At 38.9% G+C, this 27,979-nt stretch overlaps 1 protein-coding gene and 1 long non-coding RNA gene across 6 annotated transcripts; one reads left to right on the forward strand and one right to left on the reverse strand.

Moving 5' to 3' along the window:
- The first annotated feature begins 4,931 nt into the window (after positions 1 to 4,931).
- Positions 4,932 to 12,384, forward strand: LOC113973943. Its single transcript, XR_003536382.1, has 3 exons — positions 4,932 to 5,044; positions 7,612 to 7,740; positions 12,188 to 12,384. It is a non-coding gene; the product is annotated as an uncharacterized LOC113973943 (long non-coding RNA).
- Positions 10,307 to 27,911, reverse strand: LBR (lamin B receptor). Of its 5 annotated transcripts, XM_027696641.1 has the most exons (15): positions 27,184 to 27,398; positions 26,188 to 26,303; positions 23,405 to 23,585; positions 21,664 to 21,855; positions 19,887 to 19,970; positions 19,079 to 19,253; positions 18,300 to 18,493; positions 17,524 to 17,578; positions 15,502 to 15,696; positions 14,135 to 14,238; positions 13,620 to 13,745; positions 13,353 to 13,521; positions 12,066 to 12,146; positions 11,846 to 11,968; positions 10,307 to 10,831 (listed from the first exon to the last, which is right to left on the reverse strand). In XM_027696641.1, the coding sequence occupies exons 3-15, from the start codon at positions 23,567 to 23,569 to the stop codon at positions 10,671 to 10,673; spliced, it is 1,824 nt and encodes a 607-aa protein (XP_027552442.1). In that variant the 5' UTR covers positions 23,570 to 23,585; positions 26,188 to 26,303; positions 27,184 to 27,398; the 3' UTR covers positions 10,307 to 10,670. The 5 variants fall into 5 exon arrangements, with proteins under 5 accessions (XP_027552442.1, XP_027552445.1, XP_027552443.1 ...); XM_027696644.1 differs by lacking the exons at positions 26,188 to 26,303; positions 27,184 to 27,398 and adding an exon at positions 27,841 to 27,911; XM_027696642.1 differs by lacking the exon at positions 27,184 to 27,398 and having other exon boundaries at positions 26,188 to 27,046.
- Between the last annotated feature and the right edge of the window lie 68 nt (positions 27,912 to 27,979).

The raw sequence follows: 27,979 nt of genomic DNA on the forward strand, positions 1-27,979 counted from the left end.
TAGAAATGTATAATGGAGAGGCTCATGCAGTCTTAAGCACAGTATTGAAAATGTTACACTATTGTAACTTAATGTCATGTTATCTATAGTGCTATTACCACTTCAATATTAATCATGAGTATTCATAATGTCATGAGGACATTTATTTTTGTTTCGTTTGGTTCCATTTTTTAAATTGCATAAAATGCTAGGTACATTTAATAAACAGCGATTGCACTTTTACATTACCTTTTTATAATTACATCTCTGGATACAGACATATGTTATCAGAAATATTAACAAATGTAGTAGAGTATGTACTTTACACATATAAAAGCTATTGGAGTCATGCAGATAAATGGGGAGTCATTGCATTATGGTTGTATGTGCTGACAATTTCAGAGGGACTATGCCTGTTTAGCGTATTTGTACAGCTCAAATAATGGGTCATTATAGGCAAAAGTTGCTGTAAATTGTCTGGACCATGAAATACCAATTGGGGAAGCATTGCAGCCAAAAAGTGTACGTCTTCATAAGGTACAGCTAATGTAGCTTCAAATTATATAACCAAGCCCTTACTTCAAAAGTTAATGTTTGTATTAAACTACAGTTTAGATTGCTGGTGAAAATTAAGAGGACATTGAGTAATTTCTTTTGTTTGCTAGTGCTCTATAAAATACCAACTGCATCAAAGGAATAAAGCACATAAAAAAACGAGGTTAAGCAGGGAGGTAAAGGGTGAGATTAGAAATCTGTGGGTTTGCTATTAAAATAATAATGAAAATTACAATTTTTGTTTTGTTTTAATGAAGATATTTCAGAAAAAATATCTGTATTTCTTTAGGCAAATGTGGGAACATACCTTTATGAGGTTCAGAGATGTAAGGATAGGTCAGCATTTTTGTCCATAGTTGTATTCAGCAGTATGTGCCACAATAGGCTCCCAGCACTAGCTCAGTGCCATCACACATTTACAGATGTGCTGTATCACTGCACACATTCAAGAATGATGTGGGAATATTTTGGATTGTGTGCAGACTAAAGAGGAAAAAAACAGAAGTCCATAATTTTACTTTCACAGTTGTCAAGGCTGTTCAAAATGTGTTATTGAATGTAAAAGGAAAACAGAGGATAGGAAGGCTGCAGATGTAAGCACCTGCCCTGTCAAGGTTCCAGTGAGCACATGGATGAGTGGGAATAACCTTTCCTATTGCCATAAGTGTTCTAGCTCAGAGACTTGGCCAAGAAATGCTCCTCGTTCCTAGTCTGTAGGGAAGCACGAAAGGACCTGAGCCAATGATGTCCTTGCCTGTGTTGGGGAGGGGTGGGAATGAGGTGATCTTTAAGGTCCCTTCCATCCCAAACGATTCTATGATGATTTAGTTTCAGCCTCCACCAGATGATACCATGGCTGGAGCTTTTGCTTTCTAGTCAAGTCCAGCTTGTATCTAAGCAATCACAAACACTTAATATACCTGTTCTCATATGATGGGCCTAATGCACAAGCCTTTTATCAGCATGGGGTTTTTGTGACTGCATATTAGCAGGTTCAGTTTTATCTAACTTTTATTTTTGCAGAGTTAAGGGCCATACTGGCAAAAGTGGAATATAGTGAGACTATAACATCACTAATTATAAGGAGGAAAATAATTCACATTTTCTTCATATGAAAGAACAAAAAGGCATCAGTCAACACATCTATCAAAAGAGCTATATTGTTATTTAAAGGTAATTTTTCCAGGCTTTTTAACATGAATAATTGGATACTGCTTGAGCAAATCCTGTGCTTAAGAAAAGCATGTTGTCCTATCCCACCTCTCTCTGCTTTTGAACCCACAGACAGGTGCACCCATTGACTTCCAACGTATGTGCAGCTGACCTCAGGTACAGGCCCCAGACCTCCGTGGACATACCCTGGGGATTTAAAAACCACAGGCTGGTGTCACTTGCCAAGTTACACATGAAAGCACTGACTGAAGAAAGCAGCTTGGGCTGAGGAGCAGCAGCTCCAGCTGTGATTTCTAGGTTTGCTGGAAGTTGCCCTTGAATAAAGTTTAATATATCAGAGCCCTCTGCAGGCCAGGTACAAACAAACGGGTCCATGTTTAAACAGGGGAGTTCTCAGTATACAAAATAAAGACACTATGAATTTTTTTGATGTTTTAACAAGATAGTATCTCATCTTTCCTGTCTTTCATCAAGGGTCAGTGAATGAATGATAGTAACATGGTGCTGTATCCAAATGACAGTTCATCCTTATGAGTAGGACTTTTTACACATCTTGAATATTTCGTTCAATGTGACAACTTCATAATGCTAAAGGCTTTATCAGTAGTCAAAGTAATCCCTGGTAATCCCCAGCAGGCAAAAATGCTTGTCAAGTTCAGCTGTTGAGGCCGGACGATGTTGCTTCATGAACAATGAAATAATTTTTTGGAGGGAAAGAACCATCAGAAAATTCCTTGGCGTGTCTGAGTTCTTTATCTTTCATTGGATGTGTTGTTCAATCATTCCTTGGCTTTTATTTTTATGTTTATTGCAAAAATGTCTTTTTTTGTCTCTGGTAATTTGGGCATACTGTGAGACTTCCCTAAGCCTGTGCTACAGGGTGTCATGCAGTCAGCGGCCCATCAAAAAAACCTCACCTAATTTTTGGATCATGTTGAATTTGGGATATAGCCTATTGCAAAGATGCATATAAAGGCTCAGCTATTTTCTAGTTTTCTGTTTCATGTTGAAAGTGTTGGGTGACCCTCCCTTTTAGGTTGAGAGACCTAAAAGCTGCTGGGTTGGTTATTGCCTCACTCTCCACAGTGAGAACGGCTTTCTAGGATATCCAAGGACCCTGAAGTGTTTTCTGCACAGCCAGTGTGGTTGTCCTCATACCACATCTAGATGCTTGCCATTATTGCTAAGGAATGGCATGGAATGATGAATGTTCACTGTCCTATCTTTCTCCCTTAAATGGGATTAATAGACCCATAGACTGCTCAGTTCTGCCCTGAAACACTTTTACACCAGCAAGAGCTTTTCATTGGCATTCAAGACTCTGTTAAATTTACGAGTTTTTATTAGTGTTTCTTTATTAGCAATTTACAGAATTAGTTGTTCCTGCGCTCTTATTTACCTTACCTAGAAGAAAACCTGGACATGTGAAATGCTAGGGAAGTCTTCCTCTTATAGCACCATTTAAATCTGCAGCCCTGATGTGAGTATCTGTTGGAGGTGCCCCAAGAGAGTCCTACAAGTGGTGGAAGAGACTTAATGAGGAGAGATCAGAGGAACAGGAAAAAAACATCTCAGAGTGCACCTACGCTGTCATGCACAAGATATGATCATCATAACCACGAGAGTGTCTGTTTCCAGTGTTTTACTTAGTTGTGCAATTGTTCTCTTGTTGGCATAGTATGTTTTGTTATGAGAATGTGTGATTCCCTTCTCTGTACCCCTGTTAACTTTTCTCCTATTGGTTCTATGTAAACACTTTCCTTTTTTGTCCAACCCTGCTGCATTGCAGTACTCCCTACAGATAGTTTTTCCTTATTCATGTTTGAATAAGTTGCGCCCTTTGTTACCACGATTGGCCGCTCCTTTGAATACTCCTCCCAATCTCCACCCTTTGTTCTAGAAAGATCCCTGCTCTCCCTTTATAAGCCACCATCCATGTTCAATAAAGGGCCATTTTGTGTCACACAGTGACTTGCATGCAGAGTGGTCCTTCTGGGTCTTGCTCAAGGGGGATTACAGCTCTCCCCCCGTCAGGTATCAATCTAATCCACCATTTTTCCTTGAAACTTGCCTGCACATGTATCGCAACCCCGTGTGGCAGGGAGGACCCGCCTGAAGTTTACAGCAGATAGCTATGGAATATCAGTACCTCCATGGTCACAAGTTCAATGTCTATTTGTTTCTTAAAGAACATAAATCCCCACCTTTTATTTAATCATTGCTTCAGCTCTGCATTTGGGATCATCCCCAAATGATACTGAAAACAGGCAAAGTGAATTTGTCAGGTAGAAAGAGCCAAGTTTGTGTCAATTGTAAATTATAACTCCCTATAACTGAACGAGTGTAGGGACACACAATTATTTCTGACTCTGACTTCCTGTAGCAGGTGGACACCCTTGGTTAACTCCACAGGCCGTGCTGCCCGTGTGCAGCTGGTCAGGACATTCTCTGAGATGATGGAGAGGAAGTTTTGCCAATTTTCTGCTGTCACATAATCTCAACTTTCATCCCGTCAACAGATGTCATTCAGGATTAAAGCTGAGCAAAACAGTGAGATGAATCTGGGCTGTTATTTCTAATAGCAAAAAATATGTTATTTCTAACATAATATATATAATAATATAAATATATTTGTTATATATTTATATATGAATAAATATAAATACTTAAAAATATGTTCTTTCTAATAGCAAAAAGAAAAAAAAAAGATTACAACTGTGAAACTCACATTTCAACTTTATTTTAATTTTCATGATGGTTTAACCAAACATAGAAGCAAGACTTTCTGTGGCAGAAATGCAGGATGCATGTCCATGGTCTTCAAATAGAAAAAAAAATCAGTGGTAGTTCAAAATATATTGTTGTTTTTATTCAGTATCTCTCCATATCTTTAGAGTCATCTTGCATAATTTCACCTCAAAATCTAATTCCTATACATAACTTGCTCTTAAAAATTAGAATTAAAAACCTTTTTTTTTCCCTATCACTTCATGTTTAAAGAACCACAAGCATATACAAACCTCTATATTTGTTCAGTCTTATCAGTTTGATCTGACAAGAACTCTCCATATCTCTGTGTGTGTGCACACCATGCAAGGGATTCAGTCACAGTGAAATCCAGCAACAGTCCTTGATGGCTCATTTCAGACATGTCAGTCCTTGGTAACTGTCATATTTTCCTGTCCAGAAGGTGTTTTCTTACCAATAAGGTTTTTTCTTGCAGTGGGAGACAGAAGACATTGTGAAAGCTGCAGAGAGACTCAGTATCTACAAAAGGATTTGGACACTTGTTAAATTAGATGAGGAAATCACACCCATACAAAAAGGATTGCTGAAGGTATAATGTCCTGCTTGATCATTTGCAGATTTGCATTTCAACAGACGCAGCCTCAGATTCTTAATCACTTCTGCTTTAGTCACGGCATTGCAATTAAAGCAGACACACAACATCAAAAGCTCTCCTTCCTCTTGGACCTGCCTTAATTTCAATCACCTTGGGGATTGAAAGCTGGCACAGCAGGCATGCCAGAGACATTCCCACAGCTTGGATGGTGTGCACCAAGAGGACTCTGTTTGCAGTCCCCATGGATCCATCCAGGGCAAAGAGCTTGTGATCCTGAGTAGGCCCCTAAAGGGATAAGAGAAGGGCAGCAACAATGCTAATGCCAGACAGTAGAAGAAAAGAAAAAATCCACAGGAAAACAAGCCCCAATAACAGAAAATATGGGAGCCATGTTTTCTTGACTGGAAGGAATCCCTTCTGGCTGGAAGAGAGCCCCTTTCCCCTGCCTCCAGCAAGGACCAGAGGTGATAGAGAATAACCTCCATGTCCTAGTCCCCTCACAGCTCCTGCAGACAATTAACCCTGTCCTGGTCAGAACCAGAACATCTGGTTTTTCTTGGTTTCATTGGTTTAAGAAAGGAAGAGGGTGGAGGGAGGGACATGTCACGACCCATGGGTAGGGTCATGAGGTCCGTTACAAATTCTCCTCAGGCTGAGCAAAGACACCAGACCACAGGTCAGGGAACTCTTGGGCTTTATTGTGGAGTCACACTGGGCTGGCGCCCACTAGTGAGACTCCAATGGTGGTGGCTGACAAGACCTGAAATTTGTACAATAGACTTCCACAAGTGGTGGTTAACAAGACCATAATTTTGTACAGTACAATTGTACAGTACAGCTTCAATAAGCTTTCAAGTCCTCACAAGAAACTTCTCAAAGGTTTATTTTGGTGGAAACTGAGAATTTTTAGCCTGGCAAATTTCCATTCCCTGCAGGCTGTGATAAGCAGATATAAACACACGCAGAGATTTCTGCATGATTCCAATGTCCACCTTTTGTCTACAGTATCAGTTTGCTTTCAGACTCTTGACAGGATTATAAAAACACAAGTAGAAAAGAGCATGAAATAGTTCTGCTTTGGTTCTTTACATCATCATTCTACTTGAACAGCTTTGCATGAGCATCATCTCTCTTGCCAGGCTTTTCTACTGATAGTTACAGTATTTGGTTTTTTAAAGCTGTGTTGCCAAAAGCAAATGGTTTTGAACTTTTATGTGGCTTTGAGTTCAACTATTTTCCCTTTCTCTGCATGTTAATTCCCACTCATATCGGTAGGGATCTACCATGTATTACAGTACTTTTCACAGGAATTCACTTCATCTAATGTTAAGCTTTAGGTGTACCTTCTTTCTGGTCTGTTCATTAATACTTAAAATTTCTGCAGTTTGAAATACAGGAGCAAGGATACATGGTTCCAACAGGGAATACAAGCAGTGTAAGGAACACTCCTGGGAAGCTTCCCTAGGAAGGGCAGAAATGTGTACGCAGTCCAAGCCTCAGGGTTGTGTAGAGGGAGGAAGGCACTGTGTGTCAGAGCATGTCAGAGCATGTTTCCACAGATCTATGTGTGATCAGTCATGTTTCTAACCCTTAGAATAACCGTTAAATATTTCTCCTGAGCATCTGCAAAGACATTTTGTAGGGATGTTGTGTGGACCAAGTGAAATTTTGTCAGCATCTGCATCTTCCACATGAAGTATTTCATAGGGGAAATATTACTGCCTCAAAATTCCCCTTCAAATATTCTGCCTTCAAAATTTTCAATTGCAAGTCATCTCCATTTGCATTTCACAGGTCCCCAGGCTGGGCTTACGGTCCAGCAGCTGTTCTTTATGGCACTACTGCTGCATGTGCAGCTTTCCTTCTTTGGCAGAGGGGAAGGAGGGAACTAAAGAGGATGTGGACTCACGAAACCACTGCTCTCCTACAATCCTTTATGCAGAGGACAAGCAGAGAAACCAACAGTTGCAGTGGAAAAAAATCTGCTCTTCCAGCAGCAAGGCAGCTGCTGTTACTTGTGAACACACAGTGTGCAGCAGTAAGCAACAAGTAAATACCCTGCTCCACCAAGCGTCTGCAATTTGATATGCCACTCTGGGAAAGACATAAAAAGGTTTTGCTGAAATCCACCTGTCTGTGACAGCAGACAGATCATCATTCCCTATCCCTGTTCAGATGGCAGGGGAACAAACTGCCTCGAGCTACAAAAGGAAAATTACTTGAAACATTTGGCTGCAGCACAGGGCAGTGTTCTGAGGAGAAAGACGGATGGTATGCTGACATGACAGGAATACAACTTTCCCCCCCCAAAAAGCAGCTGGAGTGCCACTTCAGTTTGGCAACTTCAGTTTTTTCTTCAAAAGGCTTTTCCACACTCCCATGATGGGGCACAAAATATTTTTCTCACGATATTTCATAACATCATTATTGCTTCCATTTTTATATGCAAAAAGGTAGAACAGCTGTTTTAAAAAGAGTCAAATTTTTTTTGAAAAGTTAAGATTTTTTTTTAAATATTAAAAATGCAAAAGCTCTATCAAAGTATTTTCTTCCAGTTTTAGGGAACTTCCCCAGCAGAAAACAGTTCTGTACAGACAGTGCAATATGTTCTCCATCTACACACCAGAGAAGTTTTACACCCACTCCTCAAAACAGCTTTCACTCCAGAAGAGGCAAAAACTGTGCTTCTGGTAAGGTTTAAGTAAACATTTTTATTACCTATGGTAAGTAACTTTCTGTAAGCAAAACTATCATTCCTGTTCCTTTAGTTATGGATTTTATTTCCACTACAGGCTTGTTCATATTAGGTCAAATTAACACAACATTTAATTCCTCTGCACCAACCTTTAGGCTGTATCCCAAAATTACATTAAATTGTTGCTTGGTTTTGACTTCTAATAGAAGCTGTGGGGGAAAATACAACATAATATAGGGAAACTGAGCGTTAATTCTGTATTTTTACAGCTGAAATTAATTTTTTTTTTTTTTGAGTTGCAGAAGGGGGAACAAAAAGTGGTGATGCATTAGCCCTGCCCATCTCACTGGACAGATGAGAAAGGAGCTGTTTGAAGACAGGGCTGATTCAAAGAACAAACATGGTCCCAGGCTGAGGGTGGATCTGTCAGCTTTTGCAGAAAGAGAAGTAGAACAAAAGGGAGAAATGGAGAGACCTTCTTTCCTTGAAATTCTTAGGCAGGCTAAGGGAAGCAGACATGAGATTGTAACATTCAGCCCACAACCACAGGTACAGAAGGAACTTCAGCAAACTTGCACCTGTACTTAATAAGATAAATCAATGTCATTTTTATCAGACATCAATATCAATTGGGGAAAAAACCCACCACTACTTAATTTTAAGCAAAACCTTTATTTTAGTTCAAAGGCTTGTTTGTATTAAAACCAAAATCAAATTCACATAAAATTCAACATGTAAATAAACTGAAGTTGTCATTGGTCATGATCCATTTCTGAAAGACGAGGGTTCCAAATGACATTTTAAACAACTTGCATGGCAACAGATAAAACTGGGACAGCAGGAGCATCTCTGAGTTCACAGACTGAGAAGTTGAACTGTCCCCACCCGCTTCAGTACATTTTAAACCACCACCTGCAAACCAGTGCCATTTAATGATCTCTCTATTTCCCATAAATTCACTCAGAAATGATTGAAAAAAGCATCCCAGTTTAATCTGCTACTTCACAGGAGTAAATTCTTTTGAGTCTTGTTACAGGCACTGCTATTTGCTGCCAGCAAGCAAAGTACTTGTCTTAAAACATTTTCCTTACAACACCAACAATCAAGCTACATTATATACAGTTCAATTGTACAATTATCTTTAAAAAATGCCCATGTACAAAATAGAGGGTTATTTTATTTTTAAAAGAAATCACATGCTAGATTTCAATTACATCAACATTTTAGAAGAATTAAAAAAAAAATTGATAAATAACATTCCAATTCATTCGGAACAATCCTGCAAGCAAGTGCAGAGGTACCTGCACTATATTTAATATTCGAATATGCTTTTTAGGGCAATTTGTGCTATAAACCTCATGTGCGAAGTATGTGATAAGCTCTTACTTGTGACAACAGAATAGAAGCTACTTAATTAATGCAAGTATTTCAGTAAAATTATTCTACTTATGAAGTAAATACCAGAAGGGCATCTCATTTACAGCCAGTTAGACAAAGAACACAACTAGTGACCAGAACACATACATTAGTCAAAAAGTCAAATATATACAAAAATATATTAGAAAGTGGTTGAGTTTAACCACAGGCTCATGTAAAAAATGTTGTTTTAAATAGCAATAGCAAAAAAATAGCTATTTCTCCATCTGCAACAGTACAAAAGGCAACACCTACATATGAGGTAGCAATGCCAAATTAAAAAAAAACAACAACTTTGGATTGAGGAGCAATTCCTATATTTTCATAGCATATCTGTCAATACAAATATTTAAATGAACACTTCAATTCTTTCAAGAAGTACTACATTAATTTACAAAAACCTTTTTTCAATGAACATTTTTTTTAAAATTACCGGAAATTGGTTTAGTTACTGATTTCTTCTGTTTCTAAAAAAGCTGTTGCATTTTCAAACCCAAACACTGTACAGAAAAAACGTGGAGGCTTTATTATACACACTTGGTAAACGCTATGGTACATTAAGACATAATTTACAAAGATCAGAATAAGCTGACTGGGGTCATTTGATCCTTTTCTGTCTAATGTGCATTTACTGCACACTTTTGCTACCCCTTGTTCAATGCTAGAGGCAGGATGAGGGTTCACTGCTCACTTCCACAGCTCTGCCCACAGTCAAAGCAAGTGTTTGTATCATCTACTTTCAGGAGTCTGAGCCAGAAGCATGGTTTCCATCCAGGGCCAGGGGCACTGCCAGGCACTCCCCTTGGTCTGTGCTGAAACTGCCTCAAGAATGGGACGGGAGGAGGGGACAGCTGTGCCCATTCCCTTCTCCCAGTTCTATATCCCTCAGTCCCTCCTGCAGGTGCAGGGCAGGAGTGGTCACCTGAGCCTCCCTGACCAAAAAAATCCCATTAATGAAAAGCCAGGAGGGGAACAACCACCTAGCTGAGCTATGCCAGTTTTAGGCCCGGGACTGCAGGCCCCTCATGTGGGTCAAATCCTCTGCTGCCAGCTCACTGACCAAAAAGACCCTGCTGCTCCTCCAATTCAGGCAACTAAATTGGACATGAGAAGCCAGATGGTACAAGTAACACCAAAAAATGAACTGGATGGAATTTCAGCATTTATTGTATTAAGAAAATAATATACTTTACATCACAGTGCTTAATTAAACGCAATAAAAAAAAAATGTAAACTCGGAATTCTAGATAAAATTTAGCTTGAAAAATTAGGGCTCCAAGAGTTTTTAAAATTCACAATATTTTAAGAATTGAAGTCACAGCCAGTCAGTTCACATAACTCATGTATTTAAGTTTACTTGTAAATACCTTTGATGCACTCCAAAGTTTGGCCTTTTTTTTTTTTTAAAAGCCTAAATGACAAATGACCAAGTGCAAAGGTAAGAGGTATATTTTATCTGCAAAGAAACTAACTTTAGAAGTAACTTTCCAATCAGGAATCTGGAGTGCTCTAGTAGATGTAAGGAAATATGCGGTATGGTACACGCTGGCAATACCTTTCCCATGCCAATCCATATTTTTGCTTACAATGATGTTCATCACGAGCTTCTCGATGAACAAGCAAGCAGATGAAATATATCACGTAGAAATACGGCAAAATGTGGTTAAAACCTGTAAAGTAAAGTGAGAAATTCAATTTAGATACAGACAAAAAAAAATCCAGAGATGTTAGCTATAAACATGTATTAAGCTGGTGACATACACTTGCTAAAGACTGAAGCATCTTATATTCCTAAAGCATCAAACACTCAACAGGTCAGTTGTGTGAGTTTACATGCAGACAGGAAAAGACCCACAAATCCACAAAAAGTCATCTTTAAAATTTATTAGTCACAAAATCTACCAACTTCACTCTCAATGCATGCAAAGCATATCAAACCCACACTTTTTCTAGTTAAACCTCTGCAGCACTGAACTGTCCCACACAAGGTTTTCTCTATTTTTGCTGTAGACATGAGTCCAGCTTTGCTCAGACCACAGTACTTGACTTGTAGGTGGAAAAAAATGGAAAATGACCCAGAAATGTGTGACTGCAGCCCAGAAAGCCAAATATTCTGGGCTGCAGCAAGAGAAGTGTGGCCAGCAGGTCGAGGGAGCTGATTCTGCCCCACTGCTCTGCTCTCCTGAGACCCCACCTGGAGTGCTGTGCCCAGCTCTGGGGTCCCCAGTGCAAGGAAGAGTGTGTATTCACTAACCAAAATTGAGACAGAATTTCACTCCTTTGTGTCTGATGACGTTTTTTTTTAATGTATTTTGCTTAGTCATCCTTACATGTGGTAGCAAACTCCCACTTTTGGGGAACTTCATTTGAGAACACTATAGCACACCCACTAGCCTAAAAAATTTAAGGAACAACTAATTAGGAAGCAAGTCCCATCGTTATTGAATGATAAAGTGTTAGAAACACAAGTAAAATCTATAGTATGTCAAATGTACAGCAAGATAGAAAGGGTACAATGAAAGAGAAAATAGGTGTTGCATTAAACTTATGACACAGAAATTGGCCATTCAGTCGGTTATAGGGTTCAGTATTCCAAATAATTATCACTTTACATTTCAAGTCCAGCCAGATGCCAAAACATAAAAGCATTTTTTATAAAATACACTTTAGTTTCAGAAACTTACCACAGGGTAGGGACCATGCTAGAGCCATGATGATGTCACCGAGATAATTAGGGTGACGAACAAAACCCCACCAACCCGTGACAAGAAGTCCTTTTCCAGTTGCAGTGGGTATAAATTTCAGATCTGTGAATAGAGTATTGTAGTCAATACAACAATTGAAATATATATTTAAATACCACAAAGGCACATTGTATAGCAACCGAATAAGAAATGTACTTACTGGCCAATTTGGGATCTGCGGGATTCCTTCGGAAATTATTTTTCTGAGAATTTGCACTACGGAATATGTAATACCCAATACCTGAAAATAAATATGATTTATTATTTATTTTGCATTTTCAGTACTTTCCAGTTTTCTTTGCTTCAACAAAAGAACTCACTCTTATCACTTCAGCCTTTTCCTCAGAGATGCAACTGATATTTTCTGGTTTATAGAATTCTAACAACATAGAAATGTCATCAGAAACCTGCTCTTACAGCTTACTAACTTTTATAAGATTTTGGAGAAGCTTTATTTTCACATCTATTTTTGCATTTGTATCTGACATAGTTTATTAATGTAATACTGAGTGTGAAATTCACATAAAGGTGATGTGCTGCATTTTGTAAAATAACAGCTCTTTTAGCAGCCCAGTATTTTGCTACAGTGCCTATTCCATAAACTGACCAACTATTTACAAGTTCACAGCAATAAAAGAACCAGATAATGAACTATCTGATTTTGAAATTAATTTCCCCCATCATTTTCACACAGAAGGTTAAATTTGCTTTTACCAAGGCTGTACTGAGAAAAGATGATCACAACATATTTCAAATAATGATGTTCTTAAAAAAAAAAATAAAAACCCAAGAAAAAACATTAACTGAAGATGAAAAAATGCTGTTGTATTTCTCAGTATTGCACATCTTAACTTGTACCCCTTTTAATTTTTTCCAAGTGCTTAAATTCTTTGCCATGTCTACAAAAAACAGGCAGGTTTTTTAGGTTTACTATTCAGGTAAAAGGGACAAACTACAAGGCTATGTTGGTGCAAACTTAAGGTCGCCTAAAGAGGAGACGCAAGATCCTTTCTCAAAGCACTCAGCTAGAAAAAAGATGTTTTCCTTTGACATGTGTGTGTAACTTGGGCATCAGGGAAAGAGATGCAAACGCTGAACCTAGGGGAAAAAGTAAGGCACAGCCAACAAAGCACTGACTTCTTTTTAGAGTCACTCAGTCATTCAGATTAACAGATATGTTTTAAAGTCAAATTCAAAACATTTCAAGTCACTTAACTCCAGAGAACATCCACCTAAAGATGCCTCTCAACAGAACAATTAGGTGTTCAGTCTCATCTACCCTTCATTTAATAAATATATTCTTTGCATTAAACAGTAGCAAGGCACACGCTTCCACCAGCTCTAATACAGAAAATATTATCACTGCATCTGAGCTAAAGCTCTACCTCACATCTCAAAAAACCAAAATCAGTACTAGGTTGTAACAATAACATTTATTGTAACTTACAGTTCACAACAGCAATTGCGGCAGCAACAGGCCAAGAAATCACAGTAGGATGACCCACTAAATAGAAGGCCTGCAGACTGTAGACAAATGGAACCCACACCAAATCTCCAAATGCCAGCATGAATCCAAATCCATCATGGGTAATATCCATTGTAGTCAAAACGGCTTCCTAAAAGCAAGGAGGAAGAAATTTAGAATTTAAAAAGCCTCCTTCATTTGACAGTGTACTTAAAAATGCTAACACAGTTTAACAAGATTGTCATTTACCTCGTTCCAAAGAGCATCCACCACATACAGAAGCTGAAAGCTGTTCACAAGTATCATTGACAGGGATGGCATACTTAGATTGTGTATCTTCATCTCAGCCAAGAGCATTGCCAAGTTTATAACAACCTAGTTTAGAAAATATTTAAAAATTTCCTTGTTCCAAGTGGTCTTTTCAGTTACACTATAGGACACTTTAACACAGATATTTTTGAACAATGCTTGAGTTTAAAAAAAAAAAATGCTACAGTTTGCAAGTAACCACATTTCTGAAGCCATATAACCTCAACATATGAATACTTAAAGAAGGGGTTTCATTTCCCACAAAGCAAAGAAGCTAGAAATTTCCCTAAAGCGAATACAAATGGTCATTAAAAATCTGACAATGTGGAACTGTTTTTCAGTACTTCCCCCCCGTTTATAAATATATATAAAATCCTTAATACCAACTATACATAAAAAACCAAAATCTCTGTGTAATGTTTAAGCAAATAAAATAACTAGGATTACTGACTCACCCAGCCAATTAATCCTGGACGCAACTCACAGAAGTATTTGAGGTCAAAACTGCCAATACGAGGGTTTAATTCATGTCCAATAAAAAAATCATAAATGAAATACCCTGCGGATAAGACACAGCCTCTGTTAGCAATATTATTACTTTCATCTGCACCATAAATAAGATCCTACTTCCCATTAATGCTCTCTCATTATCAATTTTTAAAAGCCTTTATATTGGAAAAAAAATGAAGAGTATATGCAAAATACAAAGCAAAATCCATATACTTTGAATTTCAAGATACCCAAATATTTTATTTATTAGGAGGACTGAACACTTTGGAAGTTACTATTGGCTTATTTCTCCTTGACTCCTGTTCCTTATATTCAGCCTCATCCTGAAGCTCACATCACAGTCTCCATGAACATGATCTTATGGCATTAATTAATTCTACTTTCCCTCCTATTTCATTGCTTTTTTCTGGAAGAAAAAATTCCTTTAGCTATGATTACCTGTTCATTAAAAGAGATGAAGAAGCAAAATTCCTGGACTTCAAGACACCCTGGACTGAGTTTTCAAAAAATAAGCACTTTGCAGAACACTTACCGAATGCTACTATGGTATTTGCAGAGACTAGAACTGCACTTTTTGAAGAAAAAAAATGATAATTTATTTCCCTTCACACACATAACATGCTGCACTGACAACAGAACTAAGGGTATTTGAATACTTCATTGTAATACATTAAGTGTTCTGTCCATAAACATCCCTTTTTAGTCACCCTATAGACATTTATAAAAGCAGTTTCAATGCTAACAGACTTCTCAATCTATCCTTTGTCCTACAAAAACATATGCATATACTTGATACTTTCTAGGAAGGCAGTCTCATGACTGAATCAAAATCTTTTTTGAAAACTCCATTCAGCTAAATAGATTTAAAAGCATGTGGCAAAATAAAAGTTTAGAAACACAATGTTTTAAGTTCTGTACCTGACTTCCCACTGACAAAATATTTACATTTTTCAGGGGTTTTTTCCATTCTCAGCTGTTTCAAGAAAAGGCAGGGGCACTATGAAGCAAACTACACAAGCCTCTCAGACAAAAAAATACTGAAAACTGAAAGGAAAGAACTATCCTCTCATCACAGGGGACTAGACCAGCAAAGATATTATTCCATAGAAAATCCAACTAAAATTTTAAGCATTTTAGAGTATCCAAGTGAGAACAAAAATTTGCCAGTTAACTATTAATATTATCTTTACATTTGTAGAAATCAAAAGTCGAAGTATTATATCCAAAGTCCTAAATCCTAGACTTTAATTCATAAAAATGAAACTGTAGTAGACAATCAGAAAGAAGTTATCCAAAATATTTCATAACTCACCAGAATTTCCACTTGGTGCTAGTTCTTCCTCAGGTGCTTTCAGGGACCGAACATACAGATAAATGCTCAATGCCAAAGAAAAAGCTGCAGCTGACACTGCAAACTGCAGGAAGTGATCATACAAATAATGAAGTTCAAATTGAAAGTATAATAAAATTCCAGTAGCTGCAGCAGTGAAAATAAAAGCATAAAACCCTAAAGGATGTAGAAGAAAGATGTATTAGCCAAAATAAAAAAAATACCTTTCTAGTAGAACCTCCCCAGTCCAAGCTTTCTGCATTTTCCTTTCTTCCAAGATTTGTCCATATTCCAATAATGTCTTACACATCCCATGCTCTCAGTCCAAACTTGTGGGGCACAGCAATATACCTAAGAGACTCTAAGCCCTGAAATTTACTGTGCTCCTCTTCAAAAGGACAAGAGGCAGGAACACTGTGATCACTCCTACATTTTTTATAACACAGGATCTAATTTCAGGTTGTAGTGGAAAAAATGGACACTGACACTACTAACTGATAACAGCAGATTACAAAGTCTTACCAGTGTGACAGCTCAGATAACCATATTTTCATCTTCAAGTTTTCATACATACCTTGATACAGATAGCAGTTACTAAACTATTAAGTAACTATCAACTCAAAACCTGAACATAAAACTTTTGTAGCCTTTGAGAGTATCAAACCATGTAGAATGGATTGATGCCCTAATATGAGCAGGCAATTCTATACTGCTCTCATCTGAGGACCTTTCACAGGGTCACAGTGGTTGAGGTTAGAAGGGACCTCCAGAGCTCATCTAGTCTAGTGCCTCCTGATGTTCAGATGGGACCTCCTGTATTTCAGTTTGTGCCACTGCCCATCACTGGTCACATACCATAAAAGGTATGAGATAACCTCAACATGACTCACTTCTGCAGCATGTAATTCCCCGTTTCTATGATTTACAGCCCTATTCTGACTTTAAAATGGTGCATCTTAACAGACTACGTTAAACCTCAACTTTTTAATTTAACATTTGGATTCCACTGCTACCAGACAATGCCCTTGAACTGACTAAATCAAATAGGTAGTCTGGAGTACATTCAAAGCACGAAAGTACACTTGCCTATTAAGGTCAGAAAAAGCAGGACTGCTGAAGTATGTTAAACCATACTCTTGAACTAGATGAGAAACTTGCCTTGTTCATAGGAAGTTGTGGCAGTTTGAGCCACATTAGAAATCAAAAAAATCCAATTTTCAGCAAAGAATATCTTACTACTCTCCTTGGGACAACGGAGAGTCACGCTGGAGTGACTGCCGGCAGCCTCCACCTCCCAAGGTCGACAAGGCCTTACCAGGCCTCGCTCCCCAACCCGGCAGACTCAACAGCAGGGAACCCGCACCTCCAAAGCCGCCGGAAGGAAAGAGGACAAAGGCCTTTCCTCCCTTCTTCTTATACCCCGGCTTACGTAAAAATCGTAGGGAATACCGGGTAAATCTGGGCACTTCCTTGGTTACAAACTGGTCACCAAGGAAGGTCTAGACCAAACTACCACAGAAGTGAAATCATCTAATTAAGGGCTCTGAACTGTTCTTTGACAGGCAGGAATAAGAACATCTTAAATCACTTACAACATACTTCTTATTAGTCTGTAAATCACAGACATCCAAGATGATTTAGACACATGGGATGAGATCTCTTCAGATCACTCCTCCTGAACAACAGTCTTTGTCACATGAGCATCATTAACACTTCCTGATAGACAACTCCCCATTTAGCAAGGAATATGACAGGAGTCACCAGTCACAACTGAATGCAGATCAGGTGCCCTGTAGAGTGTAATGTCTCGCTCTTGGGGCAGTAGTTCTGGATGATTACTAACCATCTTCTCCCAAGAAAAGGCTCACCCTATTTTATGACAGATTTACAACACATACATTTTGACCACAGAATGTATCTTTCATAATTTGTATTTTATGGTGCTGAGCACTGCAAATCACATAATGGAATCAACCCTAGAATAAGCAACTGCAACATGCTTACCATTTATCCGGTACTGTAGTTTCTTTCCATTTGAAAGAGGGAGGCCTTCTACAACCTAGGAAGAGCAAAATACTAGTGTTCAAAAAAGCACTTTCCGAAAGCACTGGTGGGGGAGGAAACCAAGTACATCTCTGCCAGAAAGACATTCAAATCAAGGTAACCAGCTGGACACAATCAAATCTGAGGACTGTTCTAAAAAAACACACTTTGGATATCAAAAGTTTAACAGATTTAATTAGAAATACTTAAAAAAAATTAATCTCTTCCTAACCAGCCTCAAGAAAGCAGAGCTGCTCCAATTATTGTAAACTACTTTAGTGTCCCTTCAGAATCTGCCAGTAGCCCTAACATCACAAAAGAAGGCAAAAGAGCATTTGCCTGATATACATATGGCTAGAATGGTTTATAGCTTTCTGTAAGTGAAGATTATATTCTAAAACTTTGGATATCCATAAGAAATTGAGTATCAAACAGTTTGTGAATTTTAAGGTCAGATACCTGAAATTCTTCTAGAATTCTATCAAGTTTTATCCTTGCTTTGATCTGAATGCCTATATAATGCTTTCTGCCTCTTCTACTGAAAGACTCTGAAATGCACGAATTCTTAACAAACTGGTCTTTTAAGCTTACAGAAATCTGCAGTAGCCATATTCCAACTTATTATGGAAAACTAATTATTTGCTTTTAAATTTGCTGCATTAAGAACACACCCCACCCTCCAGCCCAATGCACAGATCAGTTGCCCATAAAGCCCCAGCTGCTACCAAACAACCTACCTTTCCAATTGGCAGCAAGTAGAACAGAGCTTGAAGGAAAAACCATAGAAGAAAAATACCAAACACCCTTGTCTCCCAAAGACTTTCAAGTGCTGGGAGAGGAGGGAAGTTCATAAGACTGGGGTCATCTTGTTTACACATCAACAGCAAGTAGAATACAGTAGCAGGCAGGAGAAAAATCAGCATGAAGGTCCCTGTAAACAGACATCATGGAATATTAGAAGATAAATATAGAAAGTTAAAAAATATAGTTTCAATCCCATTAAAGAAAAAAGCTCGATATTAACTTTAGTAACAAAGAAAAGATTGTCTATCTATTCCTGAAGCAAGACAGCAGCAATCCCATGTCACGTAATGGGACATTCTTCTCACTTCCACACAAGGTCATCCATCTACTGAAGGATCACACTCACTGCATCCCCTTAAAACTGGTTGAAAAACTGTATAAAGAATACTTTACTGTCAAGTTCAAAGTACCTAAGTTTTGAAAATGTAAAACCTTTGCTAGTTACTTCTTAAATTTAATTTAGAAATATTTAGACCTCACTGTGCAAGAGATGGCACAAGATCTTCACTGTATTTCACATGAGAACCAATGTAATAATGGTTCTTTGACTGCCATCATATCAAGTGAGGCACTATCATACCACTCTGAATTCTGCAAACCAGGGTCCAAAAACTGGAAAAACCCTTCTCGACATGACAGTATGGTCAGTAAGTAAAAAAACCCACAAAGCAGTACTAATTTTCAACTATTAAAAGACAATTTGCACACACACCAATTCTTCCCCCAAACTCCAGCTCCTTTGTTTTTGACGGTGCTTTCTCAATTGTTTTTAATGTCGTAAATATCTTTTTCTCCGAATATGTCTCTTCTTTCTTCTTTTCATCTTTCCTTGAACGCAGGCTGTACTGTTCAAAGTGCTTTACTTCCAGGTCTGGTTTTAACTTTTGCTGTTAATGAATAAAAATAAGTTACTAAAATGATTCCCAGTGATTTTACCTTATTTTACTCCAGTATTTTATATTTCAGAAGACATTATTCACCATAAAACACCAATGTACAATGTCTTCTACTTCTATACAGTACTTAAGTTTATGCATTCACATGAAGGGACTGCTAAAACCAGAGTCATTGTGACCACCTATGCTGTGATTCACATATCAGCAGCAGTTACAGTACACGTCATGCATTCTCACCCTCCTCCGTTCCCTTCTGCAATAACCCTGTGCATTAACTAACAATTGGGATTAAAGAGCTGATTTGGCTGAATTTAAAACACTTTCTACAGTCAAATATCACATTGTAAAAGCATCATGATGAACACAAGTTACTAGAGATGGTTCAATGGAAAAAAGAAAACAAACCAAGAAAAATGAATGTTATGCAGCTCTAGTATTTTTCCCTTCTCAACTTCATCTCCTTCTCCCCTGAAATTAGTTTGCTGGACAGCAAATTTACTTGATCTCAAAGTTTTATGCTGCATTGTATTTCTGCTTGATTATTGTAGTGCCTTTGTCTATGAATTTCTGAGATAGCTAAGTTTGAATGCAACATAAAACTACAAGTAAGTACAACGTTCATACCTCCAAGATTATGCAGGATGTGTCATTTTTTTCCGTATTTTCAGGTTCACCGTTGTACCTTTTGGTGTTATTCTCACTGGGCTTCTGGTTAAAAGAAGAAATATAGTTTTAGCTTTCTGAAAATAAAAGCTGCATTAAGTGTGAGTGTATAATGAATAATTAAGAACACTGTCTAGTTTTTTTTGTCAACTGCAACTGCTCTGGTTTTCTCCACAGGAAAACAAGTGGGTTCAATATCCAAAGTACAGACAGTTTCAGTTCACAAACAGGAAGAGGAAAGGGTTATTTTTTTTTTAATAAACTGTAAAATTAAGAGAGAATACAGCTTCCAAGTTATTTTAACTCATCACTAGGACTGCCAAATACAAAATACATGTCTATTCAATAATGCTAGTGGCAAACAGAGGAAATTTCAGTGTCCTATATATGGCACTGCTCTGCAGGACTGAGAATTGGTTTTCCATTAAATATCTTTGAAGAAATAAATTGTCTTACAAAAATTCTTTTAATGAGCCTAGCTTACACAACTCTGGGAAGACACAATTCATGCGTTCTGTTTCATTTCACCCCAAGCTCGGCTGAAAAGAACCAGGTCATCCCAGTTGTACAACAACCAACAGATCCATCCTACTCCTCAATTAGAAGCCATGAGGGAAAAAAAAGATATTTTAATTTTTTTGTCATAAAAGGTACGAGAAGTACAAAAAACAAAGTGTAGCTGCTGGCTACAAACTACTTAAAATGAGCATACGGTCCACAGGCCATGCACTGGGTCACACAGCTCAAAGCACTTCACCGCAAAACAAAAACCACAGCAATTTCAGTGCCAAAGAGTGCTTTCAGTAGTAGCAATATACTGAACCTATCTATTTAGTTTAGACTGATCTGGTTTAGTTTAGTTGAAACCCAGCTAACACCTGTCTGTTTTTAATAGGTCAGCAGAAGAGATCTCCAATTCAAGGGGACTGTGTCTTGGACAAGTGAGAAACTATCTCAAGGGCACAAGAGGCAGAAGAAATGCTGTTTGTTTCTTAATAGAGAAACATCACCTCTACTATTCTTCACTTACAGATCACCAGAACCATTTCTAACACTCGTTCTAATTTTCACAAAAATGTCAAGAACAAACACAATAAACTTCACTTAAACACCATATATTTGATAAACTTTGAAATCCTTACAGGACATTTTCATAATGAAAACAGTTCTGCAATAGTATCAATCAGCAGGGCCGTATTTAAATATTCCACACTTGAATTCTGCAACAGTTCTCACACAGAAGCTGCACATTTTTCATTACTATTGTAATGAACTGTATATGATAATAGAACTCATTTTATTTAAAATTCTAATACCTCCCTGCTATGTATTGATCAAAACATCTTAAAAATAGGCTAACTTCCTTTGCCCCGTTTCACAAGTAGAAGCACATGACCAACCATGATTTAATATTAAAAGATAAAAAGAATTTGCGTCTGTTTGGATTCTGAGAACTTCACAGCATCAGCAAATTCAAATGGAACTTGATAACGTAAGTTTACACTTCAAGAATTTCCTCAAACTCCGAAAGCCAGAAACCCTATTTTCAAAGAAAAAAAAGGCAGTTCTCAGATACACTTTTGCAGGTAATTATGTTGTTCAAGGAACATCACCTACAGCTGGCCTTTACAATGATAAACGCAGTACATACGAAACCAAACTTTCACAAATAGCAAAAATTTGGGTTTAGAAAAAAAAATGCAGCAACCCCCCCACAAAGAACAAACAAAACTAATACCGCTGGTAGAGCTATGCTGGTTTCCTGAACGGCTTTCTTTTTGTCATCTTTATGTTCTCTGCTTTGGGAAGTAGAACGACGCCTCCCTCTCCCTGGCCGACCAGGAGACCTGGATCGAGATCTGCTGGTGCTTCTTCTGGAGGGAGAACTTGAAGAAGACTGGCTCTTCCTGTGCTTGAATGATGACTGAGACTAAAGGAAAGCAGGGAAGAAAGCAAAATATTATCTGCGTTCCAAAGAACAATGTTAGAAACAAGGTGGGTTTTTTGCAACAAGGACCCTGGCATACAGCTCTGTAGATTTGTCTCTAATTTCCTTTACTGATGCTGTACAAAGGCTGTTAAAAAAGAGCAACTGCAGCATACCCATTTTGCTGGTTATTCCCAAACAATCCTGTCCCAGGTCCAACTACTTCTGACAATCCCTCTCAGAACTACAGAAATCAGGATATGGATGTAAACTACCAATGTGAGCACCAAGCCCTTAGGCCTCTCAATCCTTTGCATAAGGAAGTGAATTGATAGTTGCCTCTTAAGCCCTAAGAGACTGCTCTCATTTCCATATTTCCATTACTCAGCTTTATTAATGCATTTGACGTAGCAAGATGTCATCAGCTGTTTAAGGCAACGCAGATCAAATCAACACTAAAAAAATCCAAGTCAGCTAATTCGTTTAATTAGATGTGATAACTAATTTAATAAACTGTTTTCCACAAAAGTATTGTTTAATTTCTCTGCTTCCCATGTAACATTTCCAGAATGCAACTTTTATAATGCATAAATGTTTCATGACAACGAAAGACTTTTCCTCAGCTTGAGTTTGCTAACCTGCAAGCAGAAAGTAACAACAGGTTAGAAAGTCCTGAAGCAGTGATTACCCCAAGGCAGAAACATTTTGGTTCCAAAATAAAAGGCCAGTTACTGGGCATGCACACTTTCACCAAGAAGTGAAATACAGTTCACATAAAGACACATAAGTTGGCTTTGAACTTATGCAGGTTTCAGAACAGGCCACAAAAATCAACTACAGTGAACATTCAAACAGGAGTTTTTTTTCTCATGCATTATCACATTTTAAACTGAAGTGAAAACTGAAATATGGAGTGTTAAAGGCCTTTATTAGTTAAAAAAATGAAATAAGAAAGATACGTAAAGAGGAAGGAATGTGCTCACATGCATATGCCATGAACCTCTCTCAAGAGTCTCTAAATGTCACAAATGTAGCAAAATACCTTATGGAGCCTTTGAGGACCTAAAGCAGGACAAGCTATTTGCAGATGCTTTAAGTATGTGCTTAAAGGGCACACGCTATTTATATTTACAGTGATCCTTAACTACAGGTTTCCATTTGTTTTCAAATTTTCTTCTTTAGAGGTGGAAAAAAGTCAAATTAGCATCAGCCCTCTGATCAGTGCCTTTATAAGGCACCCCAAACTGATTTTTCATGAAGAATCATGCGACAGAGTCTCTAAACAATCAGTCTTGTTTTTCCCCAAACATATCACTGTTTTTTTCAACACAAAGCAAACAATCACGCTTCTTTAAAGATGGGGTTTCAGAACTTAACTACACCTGAGAGGTCCCACAGGAAAAAGCTAATATTTAACCCCAATTCCTTGAAGACACAGTTAATAAAAACTTGTAAAATCACTATCCAATTCTGAGTTGTACTTTTAGCTACATCACAGAGTTGGTGTAATCTTCCACTAGAAGCAGTGATACTTACATACACGTGTACTCACCCTTATATCACTTTCTTTCAGTGCAAGTTCAGTTCCATCTTTGTACTTGACAGTATAAAGATGAGCAACATCATCATAACTGGTCACTTGTACTTCATAGTACAGGACACTTCCTGGCCAACGGCCCATCACCACCTCGCCATCAGCATACCTCCGGCTTGGCATTTTCCAAAAAGAATCCCTAGAAAATAAATCAGTCAGTGCACGGGACAGCTAAACATTAGGCTTACTTTCCCCCTACTCTCTTTCTGTATCATTTAGGCTGGAAAGGGGAAACTTTAAACAACTCTCCACTTTACACAGAGAAAAAGTTATGTGACAAGAAAACAGCAATTATCTATTTTCCAAATAGAGTGAAGACGGAAGATACATATTCTGGAAAACTGTTCAAATGTATTAGACTAGTATTCAACTATGATATACAACCTCCATCACCAGGCAGAGCACATATTTGACCAAAATTACATAATGCACCTCATCTTATCTAGAGGGGGAAATGCAAATTAGATGGTATTTAAGAGTCCTCTAACCCACTTTCCCTGTGGTTATACAGATATTACCAATATGATGATTTCTAAACATTAAACATTCCCAATCACTTCAACACTTACAGCCACACTACATTTTTTTTCAATTTATTATGCCAAACATTCGAAAGTTAGGAAACTTCAGAATTTAGGCTCCTGTCTGGGCATAATTATTTTCTCTTTTCCACCTATTTAGCACAAGGCTTGTACTGCCTTTTGCAGGGGTCCACAGGAAAACAAAGTACAGTATCAGAGCAATCACACAGTAACCTGAAAAACTAAATTCTATCCCCCTTTCAGCACCATAAGGTTTTTACTTGATACTAGCAAAACATGGTGCTAGTGACTACTACCCTTGGTTCACCACACCAAGTGCTGGAAAAAACCCACAACTACAATTTAGAGAAAGTTGTTTTTAAATGTAAAGTCCTGTATAACTGTTTGTAAAATGCCTTGTATTGTGTCATTGCCTTCTGAAAATAAATATTCAAAGCAGAACATACTTTTAACCTGAATTTCCTAGTCTCAGGTCTCATATATCAAGTGAGGCTACCTGAAAAGTCTAAGGTAAAATATATACCAATGTATGTATTAGCACCATCTGTACAGTGAACAAAGGAACTTAGAATGGACAGGGGAGAGGGACATTTTAACTTGTTTGCTACAAATAAGATGTGAAGCCACACAAACTGAGGTGAAAGCAAGTATTTAACTAGATACTCATTCATTACACATTAACTAACCTGCAGGGAAAAGTTAGATTAGATTCTTGGAGGATGGGGCTCAGTGAGGTTTTTTAAAATCAACATTCATTCTGGCATTTTCCAAAGCTGCTGCTGTTAAGTTTTTACACCTGTGTAGCTCTCCAAGTCAAAGAAACTAAAAACTCAGCAAAACTTCCTCATATGGATTTTACCACTAATATTCCTAACTGCTTCAGAACAGAAACATCTGGCCTCTGGCCACCTCCTCTGCTGTAAAACATTTGCAGGAGAAAAAAGAGTAAGTTTTATAATTTGATTTCACTGACACTTGCCAGTTGGAAAAATTATCAGAGTTCTAGTCTGTGCTTGTAGGCACATGCTCTTCCAGCTCCTCTGCCTTCTAACTAGTGTTTCTCATCCCAGTTTCCTGTTAATGTCTTATTCTTTCTGAATTCCCACTCCTTCGACTGTTTTATCCCAGTCAGTTTAACCCACTCAAATACACAGCCCTGTTTCTGATGACTCCATGAAATACAACTTCCATATTTTCATTTCAAATTCTTCATTCTCTCCTTATCTCCCCATTCTTTAATTCTTTCAGGATTTCCTGTCTTTTCCGCCCTTGTTCACCCAAGCAGTTCCAGTTCCTCTTTGCCACCTCTGGGCTCAAGCCTGATCTCAATCCCCATAATGTCTCCTTGGCCGGTTTTCTCACTCAAAAGACAGTTTTTCAGCAGATCCATGTCTACTACTGCTCTTTCCCCAGCCTCCCCCAGTTACAGCTTTTTCCTTCTCTTCCACAAATAGTCTAAATACTGGTCCTCCAGCTTTCACTAGATGTCATAACCTCACACATGACTTCATTTCCTCTCTGCTGTTGTACTTCCTACACTCCAGCCAACTGTTTCTTCTCTTGACCTGGAGCACCTCAGCCATCATCTGTAAATTTAGAGCCTGACCAGAACAAAGCTGGCAGATCCTCAGACAAAGGTGTGAAATACAGAATCTTTGGAGGGTAAGTCCTTTTTGCAAAAGGGAAACATTTTTTCAAAAGTTGTTATTAAAGACACGTACACTGATTTTTACAATTTTTAATAACCCCTTCAAAATTTAGATATAATTTCACAGGGATAATGAAATGCAATTCTCTGCTAGACTTCAAAATCCAACAGTTTTGTATGCAAACATAAAAACAGCCCAAAGAAGAGGTAACCTGATGATTTAAGTCTTGTGAAAGGCAGGAAGACCTTTCCCTCCTCCAACTTGGTTCTAAAAAGGAGCTGGTTAGTTTTAAGAGGTTGAAAAATGTGGTTGGAAGACCTGCAACTAAATCAATGTTACGTAATTCAGCCCGATGTAGATACCACTGATATGAAATTCCTGATTAATAAATAAGTTTAAGCAAGTGCAAATATTATCCTCTGACTCAAAAGTAATGGACAATCTTATTAATGGGAAAACCCATGTATTTTCCAATTCTTTTCCTTAAATATTAAAGCTTAATGATAAGCTCAAACATTAAACAATAAAAGAAGTAAATATAACTTCCTACCCTATCAAAAGTAACCACCTTGTTTTGCACCCCAGTTCCTCCTGTGAAGGGGGTTTACAACCCTCATTCCTTCTATCCCACTTCTAAAAGCTACACTGTTTAAAGGCAGCATTCATCTGTTCAGATAACAGACATGATTACTGACATCAAAAAAAAATAAAGACAGGAAGTCTTCAAAAAAAACACACCTAAGAGATTACATTTTGAATTTACTGCTCTTTCAAGCTCTACACACACCCTTGATAATTTTCAGGGTATCAGCTGGCATCAGCCTAATGTTCACAGTTCCTACACAAGACTTTCAATTCACAGGGCTTCAAATTATGTATCCAAGGAAAATTATTTCATATGATGATCCCTGTGCTGTACAGACATCAGATTGCAACTATAGTTACTTATGAGATGAAATTTATGTTTTCTGCATCATTACTATTTTCCTTTAGAAACCTAGACCCAAAGGGAATGGAAAAAAAAGATTTTGTATCCTATACCAAGTAAGATAATTAACACAAAACTCCCTGGAGGTTAAAAGCTAGCCAAGAAGAAAAGTTACTGCTGATTCAACCGAGAATGAAATAAGTAAAGAGAAAGACAGCTGAGAAACATATTACCCCATGCATCCATTTCTGGTCTATCTTAATAGCTCTCTCACTAGAGATGTGGAAAGATATTTCACTGTGGAGAAAATAAGACTGCCAAGCTTGCAGCCACTGAAAGATCATACCCCATCATCAGAGGTTGGGTACCCAGTTTTAAGAATACATAAATAAACACTAAACAAGCTTTCCCTCTTCGAAGATCAAAGTTCATACATATTCAGTGGTTCCACTTAGTAGTTCTGAGACCTCACCACTGCTAGATAATGTTCTCTATATCACAGGAAGAAGCCATTTGAATGCAAGAAGAAATGCAGGAGAACACTGATAGCCGAAGCTAACAAGACAGCCTACACGGAAAGTTGCTACTGAATTCGCCAGAGACTGAGCTGTGCAGGACCTTTTCAGCATCACCACTACACTCCCCACATTTCCATCTCTTCACCTCCAGACGGTGGAGGGACCTACCCCTGTCCAAGCCAAATCAGCGCCACCACTACAAACAAGCACACATCAGCCTCAAAGAAAAAATAACAACCCATCAACCCTGGGGCTGGGAAACGAGGGATTTCCCCTTTAAAGAGGCTCTCCAGCGGAAGCACGGCGAGCGGCGGGGACGCGGCAGAAACTCGCACTCCCCGCGCAGGGCCCGGGCAGCGGCGGCGACGGGGCGCTGTTGACAGGAAGGAACCCACGTGCCGGGCAAGGCCCAGCCCCCCGGCCCCGCCCCGCCCGCGCTCCCGGCCCGGGCCTGGCGCGGGGCCTCCGCCGCGGGGGAAGGGAGGGGCCGCACCGCCCCTCGGCGGCCTATCCCGGCGCAGGGCCCGGCGCGGCGGCGCCGAACAAAGCGGGGGCGCCCGGCCCCGCCACCCCCGGAGCCCGAACCAGCGGCCCGCGCCGCTCCGCCGCCCGCCGCGAGAGAGGCCCGAGCGTGGCCGCGGCGGCGATCGGCGGGAGCGCTTCCCCACCACGGGGAAGGCCGCAGAGGGAAAGCCGTGGGGAGGGGTTTGAGGGGGGGGATGTTATCCCGGCCCGCGCGTGCCGCCATCCCCGTTACCTGGAGCCCGCCCGCGCGGGGCCGGGCCGGGCCGTGCCGGAGGCGGATCCGCGGAGCGGCGGGAGCGGGGCCCGAGCGCGCGCCGCGCTGCGCTGAGGGAACAACCGCCCCACAGAGCGACGGTTACGGCCGCGCGCAC

The sequence above is a fragment of the Neopelma chrysocephalum genome, unplaced genomic scaffold (genome assembly GCF_003984885.1).
Source record: "Neopelma chrysocephalum unplaced genomic scaffold, ASM398488v2 Primary Assembly neopelma1_108, whole genome shotgun sequence".
Taxonomy (NCBI): domain Eukaryota; kingdom Metazoa; phylum Chordata; class Aves; order Passeriformes; family Pipridae; genus Neopelma; species Neopelma chrysocephalum.